This window comes from Struthio camelus, chromosome 2 (genome assembly GCF_040807025.1).
Source record: "Struthio camelus isolate bStrCam1 chromosome 2, bStrCam1.hap1, whole genome shotgun sequence".
NCBI lineage: Eukaryota > Metazoa > Chordata > Aves > Struthioniformes > Struthionidae > Struthio > Struthio camelus.
The window spans coordinates 113100254-113126859 of record NC_090943.1 but is presented as its reverse complement, the minus strand read 5'-3'; the positions used below and the strand labels follow the sequence as shown (position 1 = coordinate 113126859).

General features: G+C 43.5%; 1 protein-coding gene across 6 annotated transcripts in view; it reads left to right on the top strand.

Moving 5' to 3' along the window:
• Positions 1 to 18653, top strand: part of LDLRAD4 (low density lipoprotein receptor class A domain containing 4) — a 290118-nt gene extending 271465 nt beyond the window's left edge. For 4 of the 6 annotated variants that reach the window (XM_068932106.1, XM_068932108.1, XM_068932107.1 and 1 more), the window contains 3 exons: positions 5845 to 5999; positions 15605 to 15658; positions 17521 to 18653. In XM_068932106.1, coding sequence (XP_068788207.1) covers positions 5845 to 5999; positions 15605 to 15658; positions 17521 to 18063 — 752 coding nt within the window. In that variant the 3' untranslated portion in view covers positions 18064 to 18653. Of the gene's footprint in view, positions 1 to 2340; positions 2475 to 2526; positions 2715 to 5844; positions 6000 to 15604; positions 15659 to 17520 lie in introns of those variants that run through there. The other 2 variants (XM_009686037.2, XM_068932111.1) reach the window with 2 other exon arrangements.
• Positions 18654 to 26606: the final 7953 nt, after the last annotated feature.

Below are 26606 nucleotides of genomic sequence, written 5' to 3'. Positions count from 1 at the left end.
ATTTGAAACATGAAGTCTGGGAATAATATACGCCGGTCAGTTTTTGTCTCAGAGAAATTTTGTTTCACACTGCAGCCCTAAAGCCTTGGGAGTGGAGAATTTTCAACAGAAAGGTAATCAATCAGCCTCGGAAGTGACCCTGTGCGCACAAAGCAGGTCAGACCCACACAACAGCAATGTATGAAAAAAAAAAAAAAGAGCCTGTAAAATTAATTGTTTTCCAAGCAGTGCAGGAGTGATAAGATTCCAATTTTGACAGTGCGCCACATCAGTTATCTGCACTGAGTTACTTCCCTCTGCCGGTAACAGTGCTGGAGTCGGTAATACCCAATTTTACTCAACATATAATTTAAACTCCTTCTACTCTTCTAGTAACCCTCAAAAGGATACTTACTTGCCGTCCACAATCACTATCCCTCAGCTTGAGCGTATTATTTGGATTGGGGCCTTAGACTTAGTGGCCCTAAGCTACACATCAGCTGTGGTTTAATAAATCCAGACAAGGGGGAGAGACGGCAATGACAGGGGAAAGGTGCTGGTACCGCTGAAAGAGGAGGAGGCTGCCTCCATGGCGGGGCTGGGGCAAGCGGAGGGGGTAAAGGGAAGGCAGATACGGCTTGCGCTGGGAGGTTTGCCAAAGAAACGCGCATGAAACTGGAGCCCCAGTCTCAAAAAATTCAGTCTGGTGTTTTTCCTTCCCCTCCCCCTCTCTTTTTCCTTTCTGAGTTTCTGTGTATAGATTGCTTGAGGTTACGTGGATTATTTCTCCTGGTGGTTATTGTTTTGCCGTGTTATACCAGGATGTGTTACCCTGATATTATAAACCCTGTGACCCTCCCTAAAACGTTTCATAGTAAAATTGGAACTTCAGCTTCTGAAGGCGTCTGTGGTCACTTTTAATGGCTGTATACCTGCGACAGGGGAAAGAGAAGAGATGAGGAACTGGGGATAAAATTTCCTTACCGATACCTTTTTAAGTTAATGGAAAAGGGATGGGCACAGAACAGTCTGGTCTGTTAAATAACCTGGAAAAGTATATTGCTTCCGGGAGTGACTGACCTTTTTAAAGCAACTAGCGTTTATAAACTAAGCACCACTTTGCAAATACAGCGGAAAACTCCCAGTATCTATATATCTATAATTCAGCTATAATGAGATCTCCGAGCCTAAAGCTCATGTGCGATACTTGATACCAGTTGTGGGTGTTTCCCCCCCCCCCCCCCCCCCCCCCGCCACCCCTCGCCCGTGGAGTGACTTTCTGCGTTTTGCTGGAGCCCGGCTCCGAGCCACAGCGCTGGTGGCGCGTCGGCTCGGGGGGGCCGGCGGCAGGCAGCCCCTCGAGCGAGCAGCGCCGCCGCAGCCTCCTCTCCGCCGGTGCCCCGCGGGTGCGGGCAGCGTGCGCCGGGGCGCGCGTGGGATCATCCTGGCGCGCTCCCGGCGTTTCCCCGTGCCCCGCCGAGGCGAAAGAGCATGTGTGAGCAGCTCCCCGCAGCCGGAGCCTCCTGGCAAGGCGAGCCGGAGGGAGGGAGGGAGCATAGCGCAGTCTTGACTAAAGTAGCGAGCGCAGGGTTTGGGGCCGGGAATGACGCACGTCGAGCTGGATCAGAAACGCGGAAGAATTAGAAGCCTCTGAGTGTCAACTGGTCTTGGTTTAAAGAGCAACGCAGCCGAGCAGCGAGGCTGTTACGCGTGTGGCGTGGGTAAGATATGCATCCTTCTTTTGCTTTTCTCTTTCGCTCGCTCTCTCTTTCGCTCTCCACTGACGCGCAAGTCAAAAATCTTGCGGCAGGGATCAGGAGAGAGGGATTTCAGTCGAGCTTTGTGGATTTTTTTCTCCTGTTGATCTTTTCTTTTTTTTCTTTTTTTTTTTTCATTTTGTTCCAGACAAAGCCTAGAAAGATTGTGTTGTTAAGAGTTTAAACGTACCTCTCTGCTGCCTTGCGTGTCTGTGTGCGCGTGTGCACACAGGCACTACCCGCATGTACGTTTTTCTGGGTAAACAAGAGTGAAAGTCTGCTTCAGCTGGTCTGAAGATAGGAGACCTGGACTCTCTATCGGTTTCCACGGCACCGCCAGGTTCCTGCTACTTTGCAACTCGCTCTCTGCTGATGGCAGTTGATAATTGGTAGCCACAGTCTGCGGTCTGAGCCACAGCATTTTGTCTAGCGCCTGGGCCGGGCCCTGCTGATATACTGGAGAGAGAGAGAGAGAGAGAGAGGGAGAGAGAGAAAGACAGACAGACAGACAGACAGACAGACCACGCTGGCTGTACCTGTGCAGCTGTGAGTGAGCAGCCGCGAGACGCGATTTCCCCGCAGCGCGGAGCCGGAGGCTGCCCGGTGATGCGGCGCGCGCTCGGGGGGTTCACGGAGAGGCTCGAATCCCTTTTCCAGAGGACACGATTATGTCCAGTGAGCAGCTTAACAGTACAGCGGTGAAGGATGCACGGTTAAAAGACCTGTTATTGGAAAGAGGTACTCCCGTTTTATTTATTTTGTGTATTTGCATGCCTAGGGTTACTGTGAGTTTAGTCCCTGAGTTCTGTTGGAGCGAAGTGAAGGGAAATCCTGCTTGTAATTACCGCCAGCCCGAGAGCTGCTCGTGATCAGAGCCCTAGGACGCCGAGGAGGGCTTTTATCGCTTGGGAGACCCAGTTTGTTTTCGAAGGATAACGTAGGATGATGAGCCAGACCTTTTCCCTTGTATGATTATCGGTAGGATAGCAGATGATTTCTTCTTTTCTCATTTTTGTGAGAGGTGTTTTCATTGAATGCATAATTGCCTTTTTCCTGTTGTGCCTTTATGAGGAAAAATATTCTGGGAAAAATGTACTGTAAGTTTTATTCCCTGTGCGTGAAGAAGTGTGTGTGTGTGTGTGTGTGTGTATGTGTATGTGTGTGTGTGTGTGTGTGTGTGTGTGTGTGTGTGAGAGAGAGAGAGAGAGAGAGAGAGAGAGAGAGAGAGAGAGATACAAGGAGGTAAAAGTGTTTCATTTCACTCTCCCCCCACGTTCTTCCCTGCTTAATTTATGGAAAAAATCCCTATTAAGGAATACACATTTACGGACCAGTGCGCCCTGGGCGTCAGGGCTTTCCACTCATGCAGACACGTGCCGCAGACTTCGTCAGAGGGGCAGGAGGCAGGCGGGGGGTGAGGGACTGAAGTGACTAAGTGTGTGTCAGCAGCCGTCAGAAACTGTTCGCGTTGCCTCGAGCGGTGTCAGTAACTAGAGACCGCTTCCGTTCTTGTCTTTTTCTCTTTCTTTTGCCTATTAATAACCTTGTGATTAGGAGAAGGACTAGCAGGCACAAGACAGTGTTAAACATCACCCTTCCCTTTTCCTCCGTGCTCCAGCGAGAAAATCCTCTCCGACATCAGTGGGAAGTTTTGTTACGTTTTAATGTTTGTAATAAAAAGCTGAACCTGGAAAACGGTACGCGCACACTTGGGCGCTGTGATTTTGTGATATGGCTGCATTTCAGTCATTTGTTTTCGAATGATTTTCACCCCAGAAGGGACATGCTCCCAATCCTAATCATTTATTTGTAGAGGAGAGGAACTGTCCCCTGCCACCGAAATGCTGGGGCCTTGATAAATTTAGAAGACTCTGCCCTTGGCAGATATAGAAGCAACATGTCATTCCAGTGATCTTTGCATTCTAGGAAAGCCTAAATCAACATTGCTTGTTTTGCATGTTGCCCTTTAGCAGCAGTCTCTCAATTTCCAGTCATAAAATATTACATGGTCCAGGAAAAAAAAAAAAAAAGTTTTGGGTAGAGAAACTCCTTGATACTTAGTATTCACAGAACTTGAAGTGCAGCAGTTGTCCTCTATGTCAAGTCTGTGTTCTGCACTTTTGACCCAAGAAAAAATTGGCTGTATATTTGAACATGGTTTTGTTTTGTTTTGTTTTGTTTTAATTAATTTCTGTGCTTGTTGCTTTTGGATCTTTTGGTGCTGACATCATTAGCTTCCAGTGCCTCAGGACAAAAAAATGGCACATACATAGACTGCCGCGTATGGGATTGATATAGCAAAAGCAGAGGGAGGCTGCAAAACACTCACTAATGAAATTATTCATAAGTGTTGACAGTGTTACTAATGAATGGATGGTACTTAGAAAAGAGAAATTAAAGGATAGACATATTGTTGCATTGTTAAGGGGCCCTTTCATCTTTCTGTGGCTTTGAATAAGTTCAGCTACTCGTGTTGTGAGGATCACGGACACTCAGTGCTTAGATCTTTGTGCATTCCTGCCCATTGCAAACTCGGGACAAACTGCTGGGCGCAGTTTGGGGCGCGAGCTGGTATTACTGTGGCCGCAGCTGGCCTCCCTCAAGCACCAGCACCCTCCCAGGTCCTGAAGACTGAGGTTTTGTTTGGAAGAAATCTTGGAATAATGAAACAAACTTGGGTTTCCTTTAGTTCCACCGCAGGACGTTTTGAACTTTGAGTGTGAACTGTACTTTTCTAGCTCAGCTTCATAGTCATATTGTGTTTGTGTAAGCTTCAGCTACTGTTATTACACAGAAGGGTGAGGATGACTACAAATGAGAGAGAGAGCTTATTCTCTAAGTGAGAAGGCCGATTCTCTCCAGTATATTTGCTTTGTACCTTTATTTTTTAACTTCTAGTATCTTTTTTTTTTCTTATTGGCTTTTTCAAAACAGGAATTTACTGTTGCGTTCCTAAAGTCACATTTTGGCACCCCAAAGTAGTGTCATTTTCGAAAAGTGCTGAGACCTGAGCAACTCCCACTGCTTTTCTCTTTTTTAAGTCCGCAGCAACCAAAAACCGCCTCCCATTAACTGGAGGTTGTCTTTCAAGATGAGAGCATCCCCTGTGAGTAATGCAGTTTCCATAGAAATACCAGCAACTGCATAATTCCAAAGGGTTATGGTTTCTGTCTTCTCTTAGCTTGCTCATCCATGCTGCTCCACGATAGCTGAAAGGGTACGAGAGTGACTGCAAGTGCTTTGTTTCTAAATATACTTTATAGTTGTCATACAGACAGGATTTCTGATGAAATGATGGGCTTTTATGGTGTTCATTGTATTGTATGTCTTGCAACAGGTAAGCCCCGATGTCATTTTTAACCATAATGGAACGTATCTTGGTTTGGTGTACCAGAACTCTTTTAGGCTTTTAAGTGTATAGGAACATGCTAATGAGTTAATTTTGCACTAGCTGGAGGAGAGTGAGGAGCTGAAGAAAACACTACTTGCAGATTCACTAGGACAAAAGTTTGTTTTCAACTTGGTTTAGGTAAGGTAAAGTTCAAGACAAGGCTGTTCATAGCTTTCACACTGTTTAGCTGATCAAAATTAAGGATAGTCACCCCCATAGTCTTCTTTCCTTTTTGTTAGATAGAGTCTAAGAGCAGAATGTTAATCACTGAAATACTACGTACAGTGTCCCGATTCCTCTCTCCCTCACCTCTGCTTTGAAGCTTATGGAGTCCTCTAGTCTCTATTGGCATTGCAGGTGGCTATTGAAATAGTTTTTATTTTTTTAAGTGGAATTGTTGCATTATCCAAAGGAGCATCCTTGGTGTTTCTGCTGAAGAACTTATTACCTGTGAGGGCTGCAGTAAAGGATCACTAGGGAGTTTATTACCTTTGACTTGGAGCCGCTCAGTATCGACTGATGAGCTAAAAAGTAAAAAAAAAAATCATTCTTTTTAGGACACAGATTCCTCTGCAAAATTTGCAAAGTGGACACCAGTAAACCTCTTAATCTGGATCAAAGTTGACGAAGTAGTGAGTGTTTTTGGATTATTGCTTTGATGACTGACATTCTGTGTGTGATTAACATTTTTCTTGTTTCTCTTTTTCCTTGTTTCAGCTGAGCTGGAGTTTGTTCAAATCATCATTATAATTGTGGTTATAACTGTTATGGTGGTAGTGATCATCTGCTTGTTGAACCATTACAAACTCTCGACACGCTCCTTTATCAACCGGCAGAGCCAAAGCAGAAGGCAGGAAGAAACTTTGCAGACAGTGAGTATGAGCTCCCTTACATCACCTTCCTTCTCCTCAGGCTTATACCCGCCTGTATCAAAGGCTCCTGAGGAGCTCTGATACGGGCAGCTGTCTGAAAAACTTCTGGTTTCTGCTACTCTATGTAGTTAGGTTTATTGCTGACAGTAGACAAAAATTCAGAACGTGAGCTTAACGTTTACTGCCTGTGAGTATGTTTAGGTCCTGCTTTGTTTTATGTAGCTTTTCTTCATTTTGTGCTTGGAGGTTCAGATGTGAAATCCTATTCACTGCCACTGCTGCAGTTTGAAGGGGAATGGAGGGGAGAGAATGGAAACCACCTGGGATATGAAGAGTTAAATATATGCTGACTGTCTGTATTCTTTCTGCATTTTTACTAATACCATCTTGGAGTTTTACCACTATTATTGTTTTGTGAAACTGCAGTAAGAGTTTACTGGATCCAAAACACTAGACCAGTAATGGCCCAGGAAAATAGAGCATTTTATCTGTCTCACTCCAGCAGCAAGAAAATATTAGGCAAATGATCTCTCCCCAGGGAACTGGAGTGGTTAAGATGTCTTGTTATAGAGCCAAAGGCTTAAGATTGAATCTGAGTCAAGTCTTGTGGTAAAGACTGTCCCCAGCCAGCCCAGTTAACTTGGTTTGCAAGCCAGATGTTTGCCAGATTGGATGCATTACTCTCTTGTTTGGGTTAACCGTAGAGTGTCCCTGACCTTGATACAGCCCCCTAAGCTTGCAGTGCTACAAAGTATCCCATGCTGTTGCAAGGAGATCCTTTCTGATGTGCTCTTCTATGTCCTCAGAGCACTGCTCCTGGCCTCTTTGCTTGCTGTGATAGCCGCAGGGCCAATTGTGAAGGTAGCTTTCGTGATGCATTGAATCCTGGCAACAGTACTGGGTTCACTGCTTCATTTTGTTTCACTGTCAAAAAGAATCATATGATTTTGACTGGAAGGCACAATCCCATAATAGTTTAACCCCGTCTCACCTTTCTTTCTACCCCCCTCATGTGTTCCCATCTCCCCATTTATTCTTCTTGGGGAGGTGGTGACAGCACAGAGAGAGGCTTCAGGGGGCTCATCTGGCTGAAAACAGATCACTTTTTGGACCCGGTTAGATTTCAACCAGATCTACTGCCTGAATGAGTGAAAGGCATGGGCACAAGGGCAACACCGCTGGCACAGGAGGAGGCAGGAAAGGTGGCATCAGGATTTACCCTGAACTGCTGCTGCAAAGTTACACTCTACACAACTTTGTCCTGAAAGTTGACTGTAAAACACAGCAAACCTAGAGCCCTCAAAGCTCTCATCTAACACATCACCTGTACTCTGTTGCTGATATGAATAGCGCTCGCACCTCAGAGGCTGCAGCGGAAGGAAAGGAACTGTCTCCCTGAGAGAGGGTAGACTCATTCTCTATCACGCTGGTAATTCACAAATACTTAGTACTAATTTGGTTACAGATGAAACTAGAGTCTTGTGAAACTTTAACCTTGTGGACTTCTGGGCTGGAAAAATTGGTTAGATTAATCCGAGAATTTCTTTGAAATGGACACGGTAATTCACGAACCACACGTCTGTCTGAAAAATGTTAGCTATAATTGCTACAAGTGGTGCCTAAAACGAAATAGCTCGCGATACAGGTAACGTATTTTCGTCTTTGCAAATCTTTTAAAACTGCAGTATGCCGCCAAATGCATGAAGTAACCCATTATTTTCTTTGTATGGTTCATTAGTATTGTCTGTTATTAGGGTGAATTGGGCCTTTCTCTTTGAAGCAAGGGAGGAAACATCATCTTTTTGTGATTAAGGACATGTGATTAGACAGTGGGGACTCAGGAGCCACGTTAGTATCCAAAACTGTTCTTAAATCATTTTTAAAACATTGACTCAGTTTCATTTTGATGGCACCCTTGTAAGTAATGATAATCACAATCAAGTGAGCATTTCATAGGAATTGATGATTAGTTGGCAAGAACTGGTTACTAATTCTTCTGAAGACTTTCTGGTACAGGTTTGTCATCACTGTTATTCATCTGGGTTTCTGATAAGGCAAAACTGTTTTTAAAAGATTGCCATATTTATGCTGAATAGGACGTCAGTCGTCTCTGAGATCAGATGTCATATATGTTTGATTTTTCCTTTGTCTTAGGTGTTAAAAGGAAATTATGATGGAAACTAATCATGCACTATTCACAGGACAGATAATAAAAGCAGTGTACAATGCATGAGAATCAGAAATGGGAGCATTTATTCTGTGAAGCAAAACTGGAAATGACCAGTCTATTACATTGTCCAAAGCTGAGTGAATTGCACAAGTTAAATAGATAGCATGAGCAGTAAAATACAAGTTAGATTATACACTTTTAAAATATACTCATGTTTTAACCAGGCAGGCTTTTTTGGGTGTGTGAATGCTGTTGGTAACTGGGATCCTTCCAAGGGGATAGAGTTTCTGTGGTGTATATAGATTCTGAAAAGAGTTAAAGGCTTATGAACTACTAGTGTCTAAAGAAAATATCATTCTGACTCAGGCCTTTTGTTGTCTGAGAAATGATGAATGAAAATAGAGGAAGTTAGCAGTACTGCTTAAAGGAAGATAATAAAGTAAATGAACTGGCTGTTGGCCAGTTCCTGTAGTTGACTATGAAGCGAAACCCCCTTCATGTTAGTTGCAAGGGTGTGTTAAGAGACAGAATCTGGCTTTTCTGATTCAGATGGGCCTTTTTTTCCGTGCAAGGAAACCTCACACCTTTAAAACTCATGAAGTCAGGCCTCCAAAATAATGAAAAAAAAGCTGCGCATATGTGTTTGTGGGTTTCTTATTTGTCTAGCTAAACTGCCTTCATGTTAAAAAAAAAAAAAAAAAAAGAAGAAGAAGGTGTGGAATTTGAAGTTCTCATAGTCTTCTGAGTCCAGAAATTAGTGTTAAAAAGAACACCAAATATTGTTAGACTCACAGATGTTAGTAACACTCAAAGGGCACAAAAGATCCCAGAAAAAATATCAGTTGCTTTATAGAGAATATATGCTGAAAAGTAGTTGTTACATTCTTGTACTGTAGGTATTCTTTCCTTTGTGTTCATCAGAAGATCTGTGTCTTTTTTTCCCTTTGTTGTTGTTGTTTTTGTTCTTGTTGCTTTCCCCCTTTTTATCCCTTCTGGAGTCTTACTATCTTCTTTGATTAGTGCACTGAGACCTTAGATGACATGCCGGACAGAGTATTCTGAGTGGTAAGAAATACTGCATTTTCCTATAGTGGTTTTGCTGAGGATTCCTCCCAGCCCTGCACAGCAAGCCTTGTGCCCTGCTGTCTTCTAGTGGGGATATTAAAACCTACAAACCTGATTCACTCTATTAGTTCAGGTGGAATTTAATCATAGCTTTAATATTAGCAGAAATACGAGTTTTGGCAGCATTAACTGTGAGGGATCAAACGATGCTGAGTAACAGCTACGTTGACTTGAAAGGCAACCTGAAGCGAGTGTGTACAGTGCTGAATGGTGTCCCTATCACAATGAATAAAATACTAAACGTTTCCCCCTGCTGGATGATCCCTAAGGAGTTTTTGGCTTTGCAGCTGGGAGCGACGCAGCCCAGCTTTGCAGAGGAGCTGAGGAGCAGGTGAAGGCCGTACAGTGCCGCATATACCAGGGATGGACTTACTGCTGCTTCACCACTGAAGCACAGCCTCTGCTTGGAGAGTCACGGCAGTGCACAGGGTACATCTGACACCTCTAGAGAGATGCGTGTTGCAGCATTGCTGGCTGTGGCTTGCGAGGACTGACATTTTATTGGGAGGTTCTTGGTAACCAAAATGATTCTGCAGGAACGTAGATAGTGCTGGCCGAGTCACTGCTGTGGTACTGTCCTGTTTGCTGGGGCAAAACCAAGATAAATCTTGTTTTCTGATGATTAACTCTTAGTGTCATCACTGGTGATTTCCAGGAGGACACTGAGGGAAAACAGATCTGAAAAGTGACTCACAGGGAGAAGTTTAATGAGCTTCTGAAGTTCCTGTATTGATTCCTTCTCCTCATCCTGGCTGCTTGTCTCTTTGTGTCTTTTTCTCTTCTAAAACGGGTTGACTGCCCTAGGCCCACTCTTGGCAGCAAAAGTCCCTGCATGCGTCATGCCAGGTGATTAGGCTTCCTGGCCCCCGAGTCCCGGCCTCCCACCTTGGTGGGCAGCGTCACTGCAGGGGCGCGTCAGCTTTCATTAGGACGAGCGCTGATAACGCCCATCTCAAATGCCAAGTTGTAGGAGAGCGGTTGTAAAAATACTGTGACCTTCCCTGAATTTAGCTGGAACAGCTATTTTGGAATAAAAGGAAATCAGGAAAATGGCAGAAAATACTCAACAATATTGATAACTCCAGGGATTTATTGGTGATTTCACATGTTGGTCTTGCCATGTTGCCCTTTAAAATTATTCCCCACCGGTGTTAGCATTATTACTTCTGTTCCCCGCTGACGTCTCTGACTTGCTCGCTCTCATTTTGTTATATCGACATGCAAAGCTAGAAATCAGTCCTGATGGGAACAAGGACCCAGTCTGTAGCCAGGAGAGAGTGTAAGTGGGTGAGTAACCATGTAGATCACCCTACTTGCCAACCCCTTTTCCTTCCTACCGGGTATCCATTTGCAGGCATTGGACATGCAACGTGCTCTCCTGCTGCCCACGGGAGGAATGCAGGGGCTTGCCTCTCCGCAAGGTGTGCTGCCAGCAGGGACTGTGTGTGCTGGCGGCTGCTGTTTGAAGCCTACCGCAGTAAAGGCAGAACATCTTTAATAAGGGTAGCACAATCTCTGAAATCTGCAGGTAGGTGTAGAAGGTAGCAGCTCCTGCTTCTGGTTGCTACTGACTCACTTGGTCACCTTGGGCACCTTTACGTCACCTCCAAATAAAGGAGGAAGGATAATAGCACTTTTTTCTTTTGCTGCATGAAGTGAAGATTACTTAAGATTGTAGGGTAAAGCACTGTGAAGTTGAAGAGATAAAGGCTTTAAAGCATTAAATAGCAGAAGTAATCACTATGACTATAACTCTAGGGAGGCAGAAGACAAGTGAGAGGTTTGATTCTCTCTGTAATTATTTCTCTCTTTCTCATACCTCCTCTCTTTGATACTGTGCACCGTTCTGCCAGACACTGTAACCTCTCCTGCCCTTGGGAAATACGTCTTTTAAGGAAAAGAGCAATCTTGCTGTAATACTTGTCATTCTGTTAGGCCATACACAACAGTTTTGCTTTGCTTGTGTTCAGAGGGAAAATGTTATGATCTTAAGAGTTGTGGTGGTCTGTATCACCCAAGAAGAAGAAGGGAGGAAGGAACCTGCCTGTGTTGTCTTCCCAGAGTATTTTAAGTAACCCACTGCTTCAACCTGCTACAATATATTAGTGCCACCCAGGGCCAAAATCGGGAAACTACACCTGAAACACTCCATCTGCAAAGAGCGGAGGTGTATTGAAATAAAACAAAACAAAACAAAACAAAACTCAGTTTAATCAAGGGCAGAAGAGGTACCTTCTGTGTGAAAACAGATGAAAAAAAGGCACAAATTAGTACATGTAGTGCATTTCAGTAAGTGAAAAACTAGCTTCTGTTTCTCAGGAAATAAAATTTCAGGCAGAGTTCTATTTGTCAGAAACTTAAAAATGGAAAGAAATTTCCTTAAGAGAGTCAGTAAATAAGCACAGTAAACACATAACATATGTACAGACCCAGGGGAGGCTGCCAATGGAAAAAAAGAAAAAAAAAAACCGTCTCAAATCAGTTAGGGGTTTCCAAACCACCCAAAGATTAGACAATGTCTTTGATCAGAAGGTAATAGATCTTTTTTGAATTTGGATCATATAGGTTACTTTTACTTCATCACAGTTTGAGGAATTTTTCTTACTGAGCATAAAATTTTATTTATAATTTATATTGAGTTAAAACATCAAAATCTATCCTGCAGCAAATCTTTTTCTTCCTGAACCAAGTTAGCTGGATGGCACTGCATGCTCCAGGAAGCACAAATGGCCTTGAAAAGTCACCTCCCTAAACTATTTAATTCTAGAAGCTTTAAATCTTTGTAGAATACAAATTAAGCAAATTAACTTAGGTTTATCCAGTCTTATAAGTTTTAAACCTTAACTTAAATAATCATTACCCTAAGATAATTAAGTTATCACCCAATGTGATTTATCAAATGCTACTGTTATTTCAAAACCTAATCCCCAAAATTATTTCCATAAATTATCATGTCAGTCCCGGGTACATCTAAAGGGCAACAAAAGACCTAGCTGGAACCCTCAGATTTTTCTACCTTTGGCATTTTTTGTAAGGCTAGGGTTTACCATGAAGACTTGTAACCTTTTTCATTCCAAAACCTAACAGTGTTGCAAATGAGTACAATTTAGGGGACAAATGTATATACTTTCTCTCGCTTTTAATTATAAATATTAAAACTCAGGCCTGAACACCTTTGATCTGTTTCAGACAGAGCAAACTGAAGTGGGTAAGGTTAGCTATTGGGTGCATATAAGAAGCAGGTAAATGATATATTGCCCGCATGAAAAATGGGTAAATTCCATTTGTTTGGGTTTATCCTTGGCTGTACATAACTGAGAATGGCTTGTACAAATCCCTGGGCACTTGGTTTGAGAAGGCATCCAGAACCGCCAGCTCTGGATTTGTTAGCTGAAAGCGCTCCTGCTCATGGGGTGGGAATTGGCTCTGTACCAGTGGCAAGGGACCGCAAGGCCAATGCTTCTGGAGTGGAGGGTGTTCACCTCCCATATACCCCAGTATGGCCAGTCTGAGATACATCTCTTGTGTTTTAGCTAAGAGGTCTTTGCAGATCTGTCTCGCTCTGCTGCTTAAACTGTAAAAGCAGAAAACAAGTGATCTGCTCTTATTTATAATACTGATTTCATTCCTGGTTTTAATACGGCGAGAACATGCAAAGAGGCCCTAGCATACACTCTACAGGGGTGAGAAGCTTCAGTCAGGAGACACAGGTTGCTTATGGCTCCTCAGTGACACCATATTTGGGTGAGAGATTCCTTCAGAGAGAATGATAAACTTGCCTCTCCGCTGAAGAGACACGTCTGCCATTGCCTGCCCTAGGTGCAGAAGTAAAAGATCTGAACCTCAAGCAGTCACATCTGCCCTCCTTGGGGAGATGTGCTTCCTGTAGGCCATCGTACCACTGTGGGTCAGCAAGCTGAGGCAGGAACCAAAGGACAGAGCGGTATCGGCTAATGTATTCAGAATTTTAATTTCTTTCTTTAAGAATAGCACCGTATTTTAGAAATATATTTTTAATAAATTGCTTGGTGAGAGAAACGTATTTGCTTTGTTGAAAGAAATAAGTTTCTGTCGATCAGCCTCGTGTCCGAAGGATCTCACAGCCTCCTCATGTAGTTAGCCTTGAGCGGGGAGAGCCTTGGGCTCCTTGCCTTGGGCTCTGTAGTTTTGGCCCAGGTATCCCAGCATCCCAGTCACACTCTGTGGGGTCCCTGCAGCACCTGCAGTGCCTCCAGGCAAAGTCTTTTCTTGTACTGGGATTCAGGTGACAGCAGTCGAAGCTGGTAGCTGAGCTCATCTAGCAGGAGGTTGTTTTCTGTTGGACGTGTCTGGTACGAGGTCTCGTCCTCAGGTCTGCACACCCAGGCTCAGCACACAGATCCAGTGCTGTCTCAGCATGGGGAGCCATTCCCCAGATACCTCGTTGTCTCTCTTGGCTCTTCTTACTCTCCTGATTTAGGTGAGGTGAGTCTTAGGCTGGGAATCATTGTTTCTACTTCCACATCAGCAACTCTTTTTCTTAGGAGAGTCTTAAGTAACAGCAGTGTTGCTGGTGGATAGCCTTTTTTTCTGGGCGGGGTCATTGTTTTCAACTTTCTTCTGTTTTGAGACTGAACTGAGATTGAGTTGGTTGCACAAAACGTAAAGCTACACAGTAGTGTGTTTTTCAAACCACCACCCAGAGGAGTTTACTGCTGGGCTACATATGGCCTGTAGCTCATGATCTGCTGATTGAGCGCTTTAGCTTTGACTAATATGTTTTACTAAACAATTGCAACAGGCTGGGAGCCTGCTTGGTCAGCTACTGATAACTTGGTTGTCTTTAGTTGTGCAAATACGCCCTCAGATATTTCAAAATGAGGGTATCTGTGTGGTGGAGTGGTGGAAAGGAAGGTGGGTACCGGTAAAACTTGAGCCACCACAGTTATACATTTCTGCTGCAGACAAAACCTAATACAGCCACAGCACTATGGGAGTCTGCCTAAGATTTGTCCTTCGTATCAGATTATTCCAAATGAGGATGTTTGCAAAAGGAAGTTGGAAATAATCACAGTTGTCAGCCTCCTTCTGTATCTGCTTTCTAAGGCTACAGAAGAAAAGTAATTGTCCAGCTTTGTTATTCAAAGCATTTCCCCTAACAGCTGAATCCTGCGGAAGATTCCTCTTAGAGTAGCTTTCCTCTGTGGTGGATCCTCTTGACAAGATCACAGAAGGCTTTTGGTCTCACACTGTCATGATGATCGTCTAGTTAGGTCTATTTTTACTTCTGAAATACACTGAGAGATGCCACAGTGAGAAGAAGCAGGGCAGTGGGATTTGAGATTAGTCTATGGAGGGTAACACCTTTTGAGATAGTATGCATTTTCCTTCCATTCTTATGTCTATAAAGTCATAAAACTTGACTGACCTCCAAGAAAGTGGTCATGGGCATGTAACGTTTTGGGTTTTTTTGCGCTAAGATTGAATTTCTGTGCTTTATAGCTTTTCTGATGCAATCCTTTCAGCTTTGAAGTTTTCAAGTAAGATAAACCCTGTGCAGTAGTTATCACTACTCTAAAAAATGATGGAAAATTAAAAATAAAACTACACCTTAAGCTGTTTTCCCTTATTGAAATGTTCTTCTTTGCCCTTTTACTCTGCCCTGAACATTGGTAAAGTGTCAGAGCAGACTTTCAAGCCAAGAGAGAGAAAATACTTCAGCCTGAGAAGGTGGTTGGGGAAGTGGTTAAAGAGGGGAATTGGTGGCTGAAACCTCAGTTGCTTAATTACTGTTTAGGGTGGGAATTGGGCAACTGACAGTTTTGACCAGAGTATTCCTGGATTCAGAAGAATGTCATCTCGCTGAGATTACAGGCATTAGGTTTTACTGTAATTGTTTGTCTTGCTCATACAGTTGGGATTCTGGCTAGCAGCACAGCTCCATCAGACCTGCTGGTCTTTCTGATGAGGCTTCATTGCATTAGGAGGTGAGAGGTACCAGGTCAACACGGAAGGGCTGAAATGCTGTTGTCCCCGCGTGTTGCCAAACGCTTACAGCCTTGACTGGCTTGCTGTATCCTTACGGCCTGTGAGGCTGAATGCCGTGACTGGCATCGCAGCACTTTCTGGGTGGACTGAGCTTGACCTGCTTGAATACAGAGCTGCTGTTTGCTCTGTGTTCAGAGTGTTGCCAAGGGCTGGAGGTCACCTTTCTTTAGATGGAGATAACCAGTTGCTATAAGCTGACTACTCTTAAAAGAGCTGTAATATTGAGGTAGGTAGTCACATGATATATTAATTTTTCTCTTTTGTTCTTTTTTCTACATTGCAGGAGGGGTGCTTGTGGCCTTCAGAAAGCTCGGTTTCGCGCCAGGGTGCTTCAGAGGTACAGTCGGTCTTCTTGTTGATCTTCAACAATGTGCTTTCCTGTTTCCCATTATGTGTATTTGCCCCTTCTTGAAAACATGCCTGCTGTTTAATAAATAAAGCTTTACCAGCATATATATCCAGAGCCGGGATCACGTGGAAATCTGAGCCTGTCTTAAGTCACATTTCATAAATGCCTCAGGCTTTTTCATTAAGGCACCTACCTTATGTTTCACCTCCATCAGCAGCTCCCTGTGTCGTAGCAGGCATTCACAGGTAAGTGGTGGAGGTGCCTGTCTTTCATGCAGTGGCTCAGTAATTAGAGTATTCAGTGGAATCTGGGACACCAGTTACTCTTCTGCCTGTGTTTTTCCTCTTACGAGTAACTTGCCCACTGGGTTAAACCCCTTCCCCCTTCTAATTTTAATTTCTCTGTGGCCCAACTAATTTTAATATAAAATGAATACAGAGTCTTCCCTCCTCCAGGTGAGCGCTGTAATTATTAGGGTTCGGCAAAAAAGCACCCTCTTGCCCTTGCCCCATGAATATTTACAGTAGTGATGCAAAAAGAATAGCTTCAAAAGGCAGGAGTGACTGACCCTCCACCGCACAAAATGGTAGCGTCTTGAAAGCAGTCAGTAGCAGGCTACTAAGAAGCCTGAGGTATGGGTTGGAACCCCTTCGGCTAATGCAAAAATTGAAAGAATTTCTTATACCTGCTGGCTAAGACCTCTAGCTGCTAAGCTTACTACAAAAAGGTGGGGTGTGTTATTGCTACTTTTGTTACCTCTATCTAATGGCCTTCCTCCATTCCTCCCTGCACCAGGCTCTTAAAGAAATAAGTGGTGTTCTCCTTGGTCTTAGCTGCCTAGAGAGGCTCTTACAGGGCAAATCTCAAGAAGAAGAGGGGACATAACTCGCAGGAATATAAATTGAGCCCTGGACATGAGCAGGGTTTACAGCACATACCCTATCACTGGTGTTTCCTATCATCCAACTAGTACAGCTCCCTGCTCCACATGCTGATTTGTGGGCAGTTTGTTCTGAGCTACCCGACTCTCCTTAAACAGTGAATCTTCCTGGTGGCAGGATCAGAGGTAAAGACCATGCATGGACCCAAAAATGAGAAAAGCAATTGTGACAGACCTAGATGTGAGAACTTGAGATATCTATATATGTCTGCAATAGACCAAGCGAGGAGCAGAAACTCCTTGCAGTCGCTTGAACTCTTCCTCTGGTAAATCTTGTCCTTCTTCAGGGCTTATATGTGCCAGAGAGATTTTTTTCCACTTGTAGTACAGAAGCCTTTCAGATCCCCCCTGGAGGCTGAGCTCTGACTAAGAACTGGGGGGGGAGGATAGCTGATACGCTGTCATAGTGAAGGTGTGAGGTATGCTTGGTCTTTCTGTATGTGTACGAAAATGACCATCTGAATTCTCTGGTAATGCTGGGTATTATGTCAACTTCAAGTAGGAAGGGGAGACTCAGACTGCAGCCGACATTCAGTATTGGGACATTTTCATAAAACTAATTAATTTTCAAGGGTAGGGAGAAAACGAAGCTGAAGTGTTTCGCTATGTACATAAACAGAGTCTTTTCTCTCCATTCAGCATGTTTTAATAATGTCAGAAGGAGCTGTGTGGGTCTTTGTCTTCCTTCTTGAGGCTGTCCTCAAATGTCTTGTGTTAGATCCTTCCTCCAACTCCTACCTCCTCTTTTCATGCCCACATACGTAGGAGCCCACACGCACAACATCTGCTGGATGTAATCTGTAAGATAGGTGACAAGAAGAACCATTTTCCGTTTTGTCAGTCCTTCATCGGGAGCGCCTCAGTGCTTTGCTCAGATGCGGAGTCACGTGTTTCTCTCTTCCTGTTTCAGATTATGTATGCTCCAAGGTCCAGGGACAGGTTTACCGCCCCATCTTTTATACAGCGGGACCGTTTCAGTCGCTTCCAGCCCACTTACCCTTACATGCAGCATGAGATTGACCTTCCTCCAACCATCTCCCTCTCTGATGGGGAAGAGCCGCCTCCGTACCAAGGCCCGTGCACGCTGCAGCTCCGGGACCCAGAACAGCAGATGGAGCTCAATCGGGAGTCCGTCAGGGCACCGCCCAACCGAACCATTTTTGATAGTGACTTGATAGACATTTCAATGTACAATGGGGGCCCCTGCCCACCAAGCAGCAATTCGGGCATAAGTGCAACCAACTATAGCAGTAATGGAAGGATGGAAGGACCACCCCCGACATACAGCGAGGTCATGGGGCATTACCCGGGCTCCTCTTTTTTCCATCACCAGCACAGCAATGCGCCTCCTTCCTCGCAGAGGGGGAGCAGACTTCAGTTTCAGCAGAACAATTCAGAGAGCACAATAGTCCCTAACAAAGGCCAAGACAGGAAACCAGGAAACCTGGTCTAAGTTCTTCTCCCAGGTGCATTCGAACTGAAGATGAGAGATTCGAGCAGGGCGGTGGAGGAAAACCCCCCACGCTCCGGTGCACAGTGTTGTTACGTTTCACGTGGTACAACTTAGTAAAACCAAACGTGCAAACCAGTTCTTTGTTTCTGATTCCTTTCAGGGGAATTGCATGATGCAAATCAGATAGAGAGAAATACAAACTTCCATTCAGTTTGTCTACGAGCAGTGTTTCAGGGGAGAAGGGGGGATATATTATTTTTTTTTAATAAACTATTTCAATTATTTAATTCTAAAAGTAAACTTAGCACAGAAATGAGGCTTGTACAGCCTGTTTTATACTCACTGAAATGGCAGAAAGAAGAAGAAGAAGAAGAAGAAGGTTTTACTAGATAAGTGGGGGAAGAATTGGCCAGTTTGCTTTTTTTTTCTCCCAGGTCGTGGAATTTTTTAGTATGAAACAAAATTCCTGTTTTGTGTGCCAAGGTATAAAGTTGAGAACGTAGATGAATGCAAGGAATTAATTTCTGTTGTGATAAATGTGTTTTTAAAAGTTGCACTATCTTAATGTTTAAAAAATATATATGAGGGAACTGTTTTATGTGAAGTTCTTCTATATGTTGTCTTTTCACCTGTGGAGTAACGATTGAGCCCCAGAATTAATCTGGAGGAGTTTACCCCCCTCACTCCGCCCCGAGTTTGCTAGGGAAAGGGGACAAGATTTAGCCTAACATCTCCTGACTTACACAAATCAAGAAATACAGGGACATTTAACTTGTCTTTGCAATAATTTGCATTCAAATAACAGTGCATCAATGAAGTGTCTTGGAGACTTTTGGCTGGAAGGAGGCAAATATAAAATCCCAGCATTTTCCATCAATTAGGGTTTAGCTATTATGCAGTTTAGACTATTTGTTTCATAAAAGGCAAAACAAACTCAAAGATGTACTGATTTATATTGAGTCTCAGTGCTGCCATTTTTTTCATAATGCAGTATCATCAGTACTTAAGGTTTTAGAAGTTGCTGTCCTCACTGTAGTCCGAAATGTATTTAGTCACATATCATGGCATTATGCAATAACTTGTTTAAGAATGCAAGGTGTTCTTTTTTTCCCCTGCAATGCTGTTAAAGTCTGTGAGACTGTGTTGTGCTTTTCACTCCTCATTTCAGCTTTTAGATACTGCAATTCAGCCCTGGAGATCCATCGTGTTGACATGAATGGACTTTCATAATTATAACCCCCCATGCAGTTTCTGCAGCGGTACTGGGAGCGGCAGTGAAAGCGGTGCTGGTTTCTGCAGCATCACTGGAGGTGACTTGGGAGCACCAGTTAATCTCACAGCAAACCATTGGCGTTTTGCTATGGGCCCTGTCCTACCAACCCTCCTCCGTGCACGTCATCCCATTGATGCCCGCAGGACTATGCCTATGGGTAAAGATTACTCACGTATTAACTAAGTGTATGTAAGCCCTAGTTTTGTCACGCTGGTCTTAAAAGTAGCTGGAAGATGTTACCTACCTGTAAAATGGCATATAGGGTATTTCTTCCCTGACTAGTTTTGTGTGGAAGCAAGTGCAGCACTGGAAGGCAGTTGAAAAATGGTGAGAGTGGCATCACAAGCACATGAAAAAGCACAACTTGCACTTAAAATGCATTTCGGGAAACAGACTTAAAGTTAAAACCTTTAGAGTCTTAGTTTGAATAGTTTCTAATATATATATGTGTGTGTGTGTGTGTGTGTGTGTGTGTGTGTGTGTGTGTGTGTGTGTGTGTGTGTGTGTGTGTGTGTGTGTGTGAGAGAGAGAGAGAGAGAGAGAGAGATAGACTTTTCACTTTAAGATCTTTCACTTTTTTTATGTTCGTAAGCCTTGCGCTTGGCTAATGGCAGCAGCGGGTGAGTGCCGCAGAGGAGTGCTGTATCGTAGCACCTGTCCCGCTCGCTGGAGCTTAGGTTTCTGCGTGGCTTCTGTGCGCTGGAGGCTCTGATAACTGAACTGAATCTTTGATCTATGCAGAGTTTTAATGCCAAAACAGTGTGCGTCTGTGTGTGTGCGTTTGTGTGTGTGTGTTTTGCGCGTTTTGGTGTAGATTATTTCCTTCATAAGCTAATTCAGTCCTATTTTAGTTTAGAAAACGTTTGAATAGCTGTTAGTCTGAATATGCAGCCTCACTTGTCACTGTAATTGTTTCTTGGTCTGGTATCACCCTGATAATGCAGAGTAAAGCTGCCCTTTAATTTACTTATTATTTGAATGGAGAGGTTAGAGATTATATGACTGGATTCATTTATTTTTTTCCACTCAGACCCACAGGACAGGGGTTTAGGAGAGGATTTAGGAGAGGACTAGGTGGCTGTCTGTCAACTAGGGCTCTTGTCAGTTCCAGTTCCTGGGAGTAACATTTTTGAAACTGGATTTTTGCAGACAACCTATGAGCATAAGCTTTAGTCAAAAAAACCCACAGATGTTGCTTTTTGGTCTTCAGTGACTTTGCTGACCTTTAGAAGTGAGCCTTTGGTCAGACAACGCGTGTGCCTATGCAGATACTTTGCTGTTGCCTAAATATTGATTATTCAGCCAGGAGGCCTTTAGGGCAAAGAACAACTGGAACTCAGCCGTCATGTTGTCAGAGCACACCAGGATTAGGCCCTGGCACTGGACCAGTTGAATACCAATTTCTCCCTAAGTACAGATCTCACAGGAGCGAACGCTGACCTTACTTGCTTTCAGAATCGCCTCTTGGGAACATGCTTTCTTGGAAGACAGCCCTTTGCTGTCTCTGCGTGCCAGTGAATTTCCGCACATCCCATTAACCTTGTTGGGTATGATGCTTGCGCAGAGTTGTCTCTTGATTTGCCTTGACTGAAGGTTAAAACTGTACAGAAAAACTAACCTGTTTTACCAGTTGCCTAGGAAAGACTTGTTTAAAAAAACTTTAAAAAATAGTACTGTATTTACTCACGTAATCGTTGTGATTCTTCCTACACCTGCGCCCTCTCCTCAGATTCTGCTGTCCTGATGGGCAACCGTTCTACCTGTCTGCCCAGAAAGCACAGCCATCTGTTGCTTGCTGTAGCGGAGCTTGCAGTCTATTCATTTGGATGGGGGCAGCTATTATGGCAGTAAACATGGTATTTTCTAGTAAACATTACTGATCTCTCATGGGAACGCTGTCAACCATGTACCATTACAAAAGCCTGTGTTCTCTTCCTCTTTCTTTTTATGATGTTGTACATCCTTGCTAACAGGACAGGAAGCTAAAAAAAGGAATATCAAAATTAAGCAGACATCACTGTCCAGCTGTACAGGCTTACAAATTGGCATTCTCTTAAGTCAGGTAATTCTATGAAGTATTTCTGGAATGGTTAATGATTTCTCTAAATATTGTAGAGTTAATCGTATGGATTATACCTCCATACTTGTGTTTTGTTTTAGGTATCCAATGTGCTAAAGCAACATAACAAGTGTGGAGTTTTCTGTGTAATGAATTGTGTTAGGCTGAATTCTGGTTGCTTCTCCTGATCTTTGCCTAATAATGCATCTTCCCTAGACTCAGTCCAGTGCTGTCCCCATTTTAGCAAGTTTCAAGCTAAAAAAACTTTTTAAAATGTACGTTTGAAGAAATAAGGCACGATGACCTCTCTTTTACCTACCCCAAAAGTTTCTTTTCCCGTAAGTTACTTGACATAGGTCACTTCCTGCTCATCAATATGCCTCTTCTTCAGTGTCTTGCCTTATGATCTTCCAGGGCTAGAAAAAGCGTGTTTTTTAGCCATAGAAAAAAGGTTTCCCTCCTGGTTTCCCAGTGGAGTACTTAGCACTTAACTCTAGTTCTGGATGTACTTTCAGCCTGACTGTGGTTGGGTTCATCTCAACGCTGTACAATTAGGCTCTTTGTATATGAAGCACCTTCTTTTAAGATATGAATAAGGACTATGAAAACTAGTCCTATTCGACTGAGCAGTGTTAAGATCACTTCTCTGTAGTGTGTGTAGCACATGCAGAATACACGACACTGCAGTGTGATAAGATGGTTTTGTCAGGGAGGACTTCTTTAAACTACTCTTCGTCTTGTCATTGATGAACACAGCACTTAATACAGCCTCAGGCTGATGTGGCTTTATTACCGCATGTTTTTTGTTGCAGGTATGGAAACTCAGGCACATACCCTGTGTACGAAGTCTTGATAGCTAGTGAGGAAGGTTTTTCTGTTCCTGCAGTCATGGGATCCACTGGAACTATGGATCAAATTGTGCTCATTTTACTCTCTTTTTTTATTGCCTGCCCCCACTTCTCCCACCAGTTTGTCCCAGCTGAAAGCTGCTTCTGATAACCCAAACCTCCGAATTTTTATGTTGCATTAAAAAAGAAGGTATCACTGAGATTTCTTTTCCTGTGAATGTGGTTTCGGGGAAGCACAGGGAGTGAAATTACATTGTTGCTGAAATAATGCACTTCCTTTGCGGTAGGGAAAATGGCTTTGTCCTGCTAAAGAATCTGGCATGCAGGCTTTCTGGAACCGTGCTATCTGAAACCTTCATTTCTAACCCTGCCAGGTAGTGAGATATTGAAACTTAAAACTGACACTCTGATTTGTTAGAGATGTTTAAATGTTTTAGGGAAGATGATTGATTACTAATCTTTCTCGACTCTGTGCCCTGAACACTCTCGGTAACTAAGGCAACCTGGCTTCACTGGCAAAGAGAAAGAAAATAGTAGTGCTGGTGAAAACAGATGTTCCAAAATTGTTCTTTGCAATTCTTTTCAAGGATAAACAACATGCTTGCTGGTGCATTTGAAAATATTTAGATATTTAGGATAGTCCCCAAGCTCTCTCTGGTCATTACTATTGAGACATGTCCATGTGCATGTGTGTATACATGCCAGCATGCAATTTTGTGCCTATATCCTGTCTCTTGATTATTTATTTTTTAGTCACTATTCCATAAGCATCTTCTAGAATGCCGAGATTTTGCTTGCAGGAACAATGACAGGTCATTTGTCAAACAGCTGGAGGTATGAGGAATATTTGGCTTTTGCACCTGCAAATGCCATGCCCTGTTTTTATGAGTTGGGGAGTTTCTTGCTGTGCAAATTCTTACCAGTGACCTAGTGCGCTAGTGCATCTTCCATTCAACAGCGCTCTTTTTTTAGACTGGGCTTTGAAAAATCCCCGTGCTTTTCAGACAACCCTAACGTAGGCCTCATGTATTGACATACAGGAAGGAAATGTGATTTTCAAATCTCAGAAGCATGTTTTTTCAAACCCAGTGATGCTAAGAACCAAGTGATCCATTTGAATACTGGGTTCAGATGAAGGCTGGCTTTTGATTACATCTTTGTATTTTAGTTAGTCTGAGGGCATTATAAAGAATTTACTTAAATGTCCTGGCCTTCCCCATTGTTGCGTGGACTGCTTGTCAACCACTGCAATTATAACTGCTCTCCTAAACTAGCCCAAAATATTTTAAATCCTTTTAAAGAGGCACTCTTACAGAATTCCTTAAGACCTATTAACGCCCTCTAGAACATGGACAAATCTTTTAGGAGGACGTATTGAAGTTACAGAGATTTCCCTGCCAAAGCCTCTGAAATTCTCTTACTTAATTTCCTTTATTCTGTATATTTCACTAGGAAATTTTAGTTTAAAATTTTGAGGATGGCCCAGCTTTCTGGAAGTGTTGGTTGGTAGGTTTTTTTCCTACTCAGAAGTTCTCCAGTCTGTGTTTGTTAGTCAAGGGTATAAGTTACCTTTTGACCCACCTTGCATTGCCATTGCTATGCTGGCAGAAGCCCCCTGGGGCACGCTTACATGAGCAAAAAAGGTCATTTTGTTGGCAACAGCTCTGTTTGAGGAACCAGCAGGAGCTACACCAGTAAAGTTCAGCCTCCGTTGGCAACATCAGACCCTCACCGCCTCTTCCCGGAAAAGCTCTTTCAAGCACAGATGATGGCTCAGTTTCAATGAGGTACTTTACCACACCAGTATGTACCACCGACACACAAATGTAGGCATCCGCTGGTGTTTTCTTGAGAGAGTCACAAATTTTTTACATTAAATATATTTTAGAGCCACTAATGCCATTTTTGTAACCACTCACCTAACTTCTCCTGCTTTCAGAAGGAAAAGCAAGCATGCCTTTGTACTGAGGAGTGTTGCAAGCTCTCCTGGCTTTTACTTCTGCCTTGCTCTAGTCTACGTTCCATTTTCAGACTGAACAAAAGCAAGCCGGGTATTGCTAGTAGCGCTTTAACGCTGAAAGAGCTTACCTTTTAATGTCGGTTTAAAGATAAAGAGAGAAACAAACACGTTAACATAGATGCTTCCCCCCTCCCCTCCCACCGCCGCCCTCCGTGTGACTTACTGCCAGAGATGACGCTGTCATTTCTTTGCTATATTGCTGCTGCTGCTGCTGCTGCTGCTGCTGCTGCTGCTGTTTTAAATGGCTTGGTATGTGAGCTTTCCGAAACAGTGTGGTATGTGTAGGATCTTGTGGGTGACAAAGCTGTCTTTTTTTCTTCCTCCTTTCCCTCCTTGGTTTGTGCTTGTCTGTCTGCTGTGGTAGGGTTATTAATAAATTATATGCATACATGTTAGGTATAATTTTGAGGAGGTTTGCATGTCAGTAGTTTGTAAGCACCTAAGGTGCCTCATGTTCAGGTCTGAGCAGATAGGAATCCCCTTGCACTCTGCAGGGCCTGATGCAGAGCCTGGTGAAGTCGGCAGGGAGGCTCTCGCCGACTGCGCTGGGCTTTGGGTCAGGCCTTTCGCTCCCACCTTTGTTGTGCCTCACTTAAAATGGTGCTTTTTCAGTTGTCTGTCTTCTCTTCTGTTTTTTTTTTTCCTTTGTATGGTGCTGTGTATAACTTGAATATATTATGCACATATCCTACCCAATGGGTAGAACAAACAAACATACAAAAACAAAAAGATGTTGTTAATACTGTAAGATAATGTATAGATGATACCAGTTTTAACACAAAAATGGCATAGACTTTGTGAATGCCAACTTCTGTGCTTGGTCCTTTTTTTGTAAGAAAATTTGCAAATGAATGCATACAAATGACAAAAAGTCTAAGTATTTTATTTTCCTATTAAATATCAATATAATATCATAAGGGAAAAAGTTTGAACAAATCCTTTTTGACTAGCCTGTGTATAGCAAGTGGTTGTTTGATGCATCTTTGCTGTGAAGATTTGTTCTTTTTTTAATGTGTCACTTTAAGAAAAAGGAAAACAAAACAAAACAAAAAAACCTCCACAGCTTTAACCTTGCAACTAGATGCTTCTCTTATGAGTTGTTGCCTCGCTGAGTTGGACCAGTGTTAGTTACTACTTCTCCAGCAGATACCTTATTTATTGTTATCCTCAATTACCTTTTTTTTTTTTTTTAACCTAGAAATGGATGAAACCCCTTCAAATCTCTTTGTCCGCAGCCTAGGTTTGAAGTGACGCTCAGACAAGTAGGAACTGATCCAAACCATCCCCACAAAATCAAAAATAGGGCAAGAAGAGTTTTGTGAAACCCACCATCCCTTGTTTTATGTGTACTACATCGAGGTACATCATCTTGCCATTTCCAGTTGTTCTTAAGGCTTGGTCGGTAGCTGGGAGTCGCTGAAGGCCTGGGGTTGTTGCCGGGGTGCAAGCCTCCGGGCGGACAAAAAAAGCTGCAATTTGCAGTGAGTTGAATGCAGGGTTCAAACCGCAACTTTCCTTGCCTGTGCTTTGGGTCAGCAGCACTGCTGTCACGTCGATTCCTGACAGCAACGGCTAAACCAAGGTTAATAAAAGATCATGGAGAAGGCCTAAACCTGTTCAGACCCCGCGTGACGTAAAAAGCAATTCGACGCGTCAAACGTCTGCCGGTATGGTAGCGTCAGGCTGGGAGCCGATTCGTTTTGGTGGCGTTGCCGGAGGTGCAGAAAGCCCAGCGTTCGTGCAGTTAGGTCGGCAGCAAAGTGCTTTTGCCCGCGTCGCTCACTCTGTTCAGGGAAACGGTACCGACGTTACCCGCGAAGGCGCTTTTGCCTGGGTGACTGTGCCTGCGCTGGGCGGACGTGCTGCTACGGCTGCAGCAGCAAACCTTCCTCCCGCGCAGCGCCTCTCACCGTTTTGATTTTGAGGTTGGGGGTGGGAGCTGTGGTTTTTATCAAAGCTGAGAAGGGAAGGGAAAGCGGCTCGGCTGACTCGGTTGGCACGGCCAGCCGTCCTCGATGGTTTTGTTCTCCCCCAGTGTCTCCACACGCTTGGCTGTCTGTCCCCGTGCCCTGCGCCCGCTCTCGGCGTGGTTTGTTCGGTAAAGCAAATACCTCAGGAAAACTAAACATGAAGTTCTAGTTTAGAGAATTGCAGATGCTGTACTTATTTTTCTAAACTGTTTGTTCTAACTATCCCAGGACCGTAGGTGGTATAGACGTTTATCAGTCCAAGACAGAATAATCCTCTCGCAAATGGATGCTGACTAATCTTTCATAGATACTCTTGTTTATATGTAGCTTTTTTATACTCGTCAGGCTTTAACCACAGATGTAACGTAGCAAC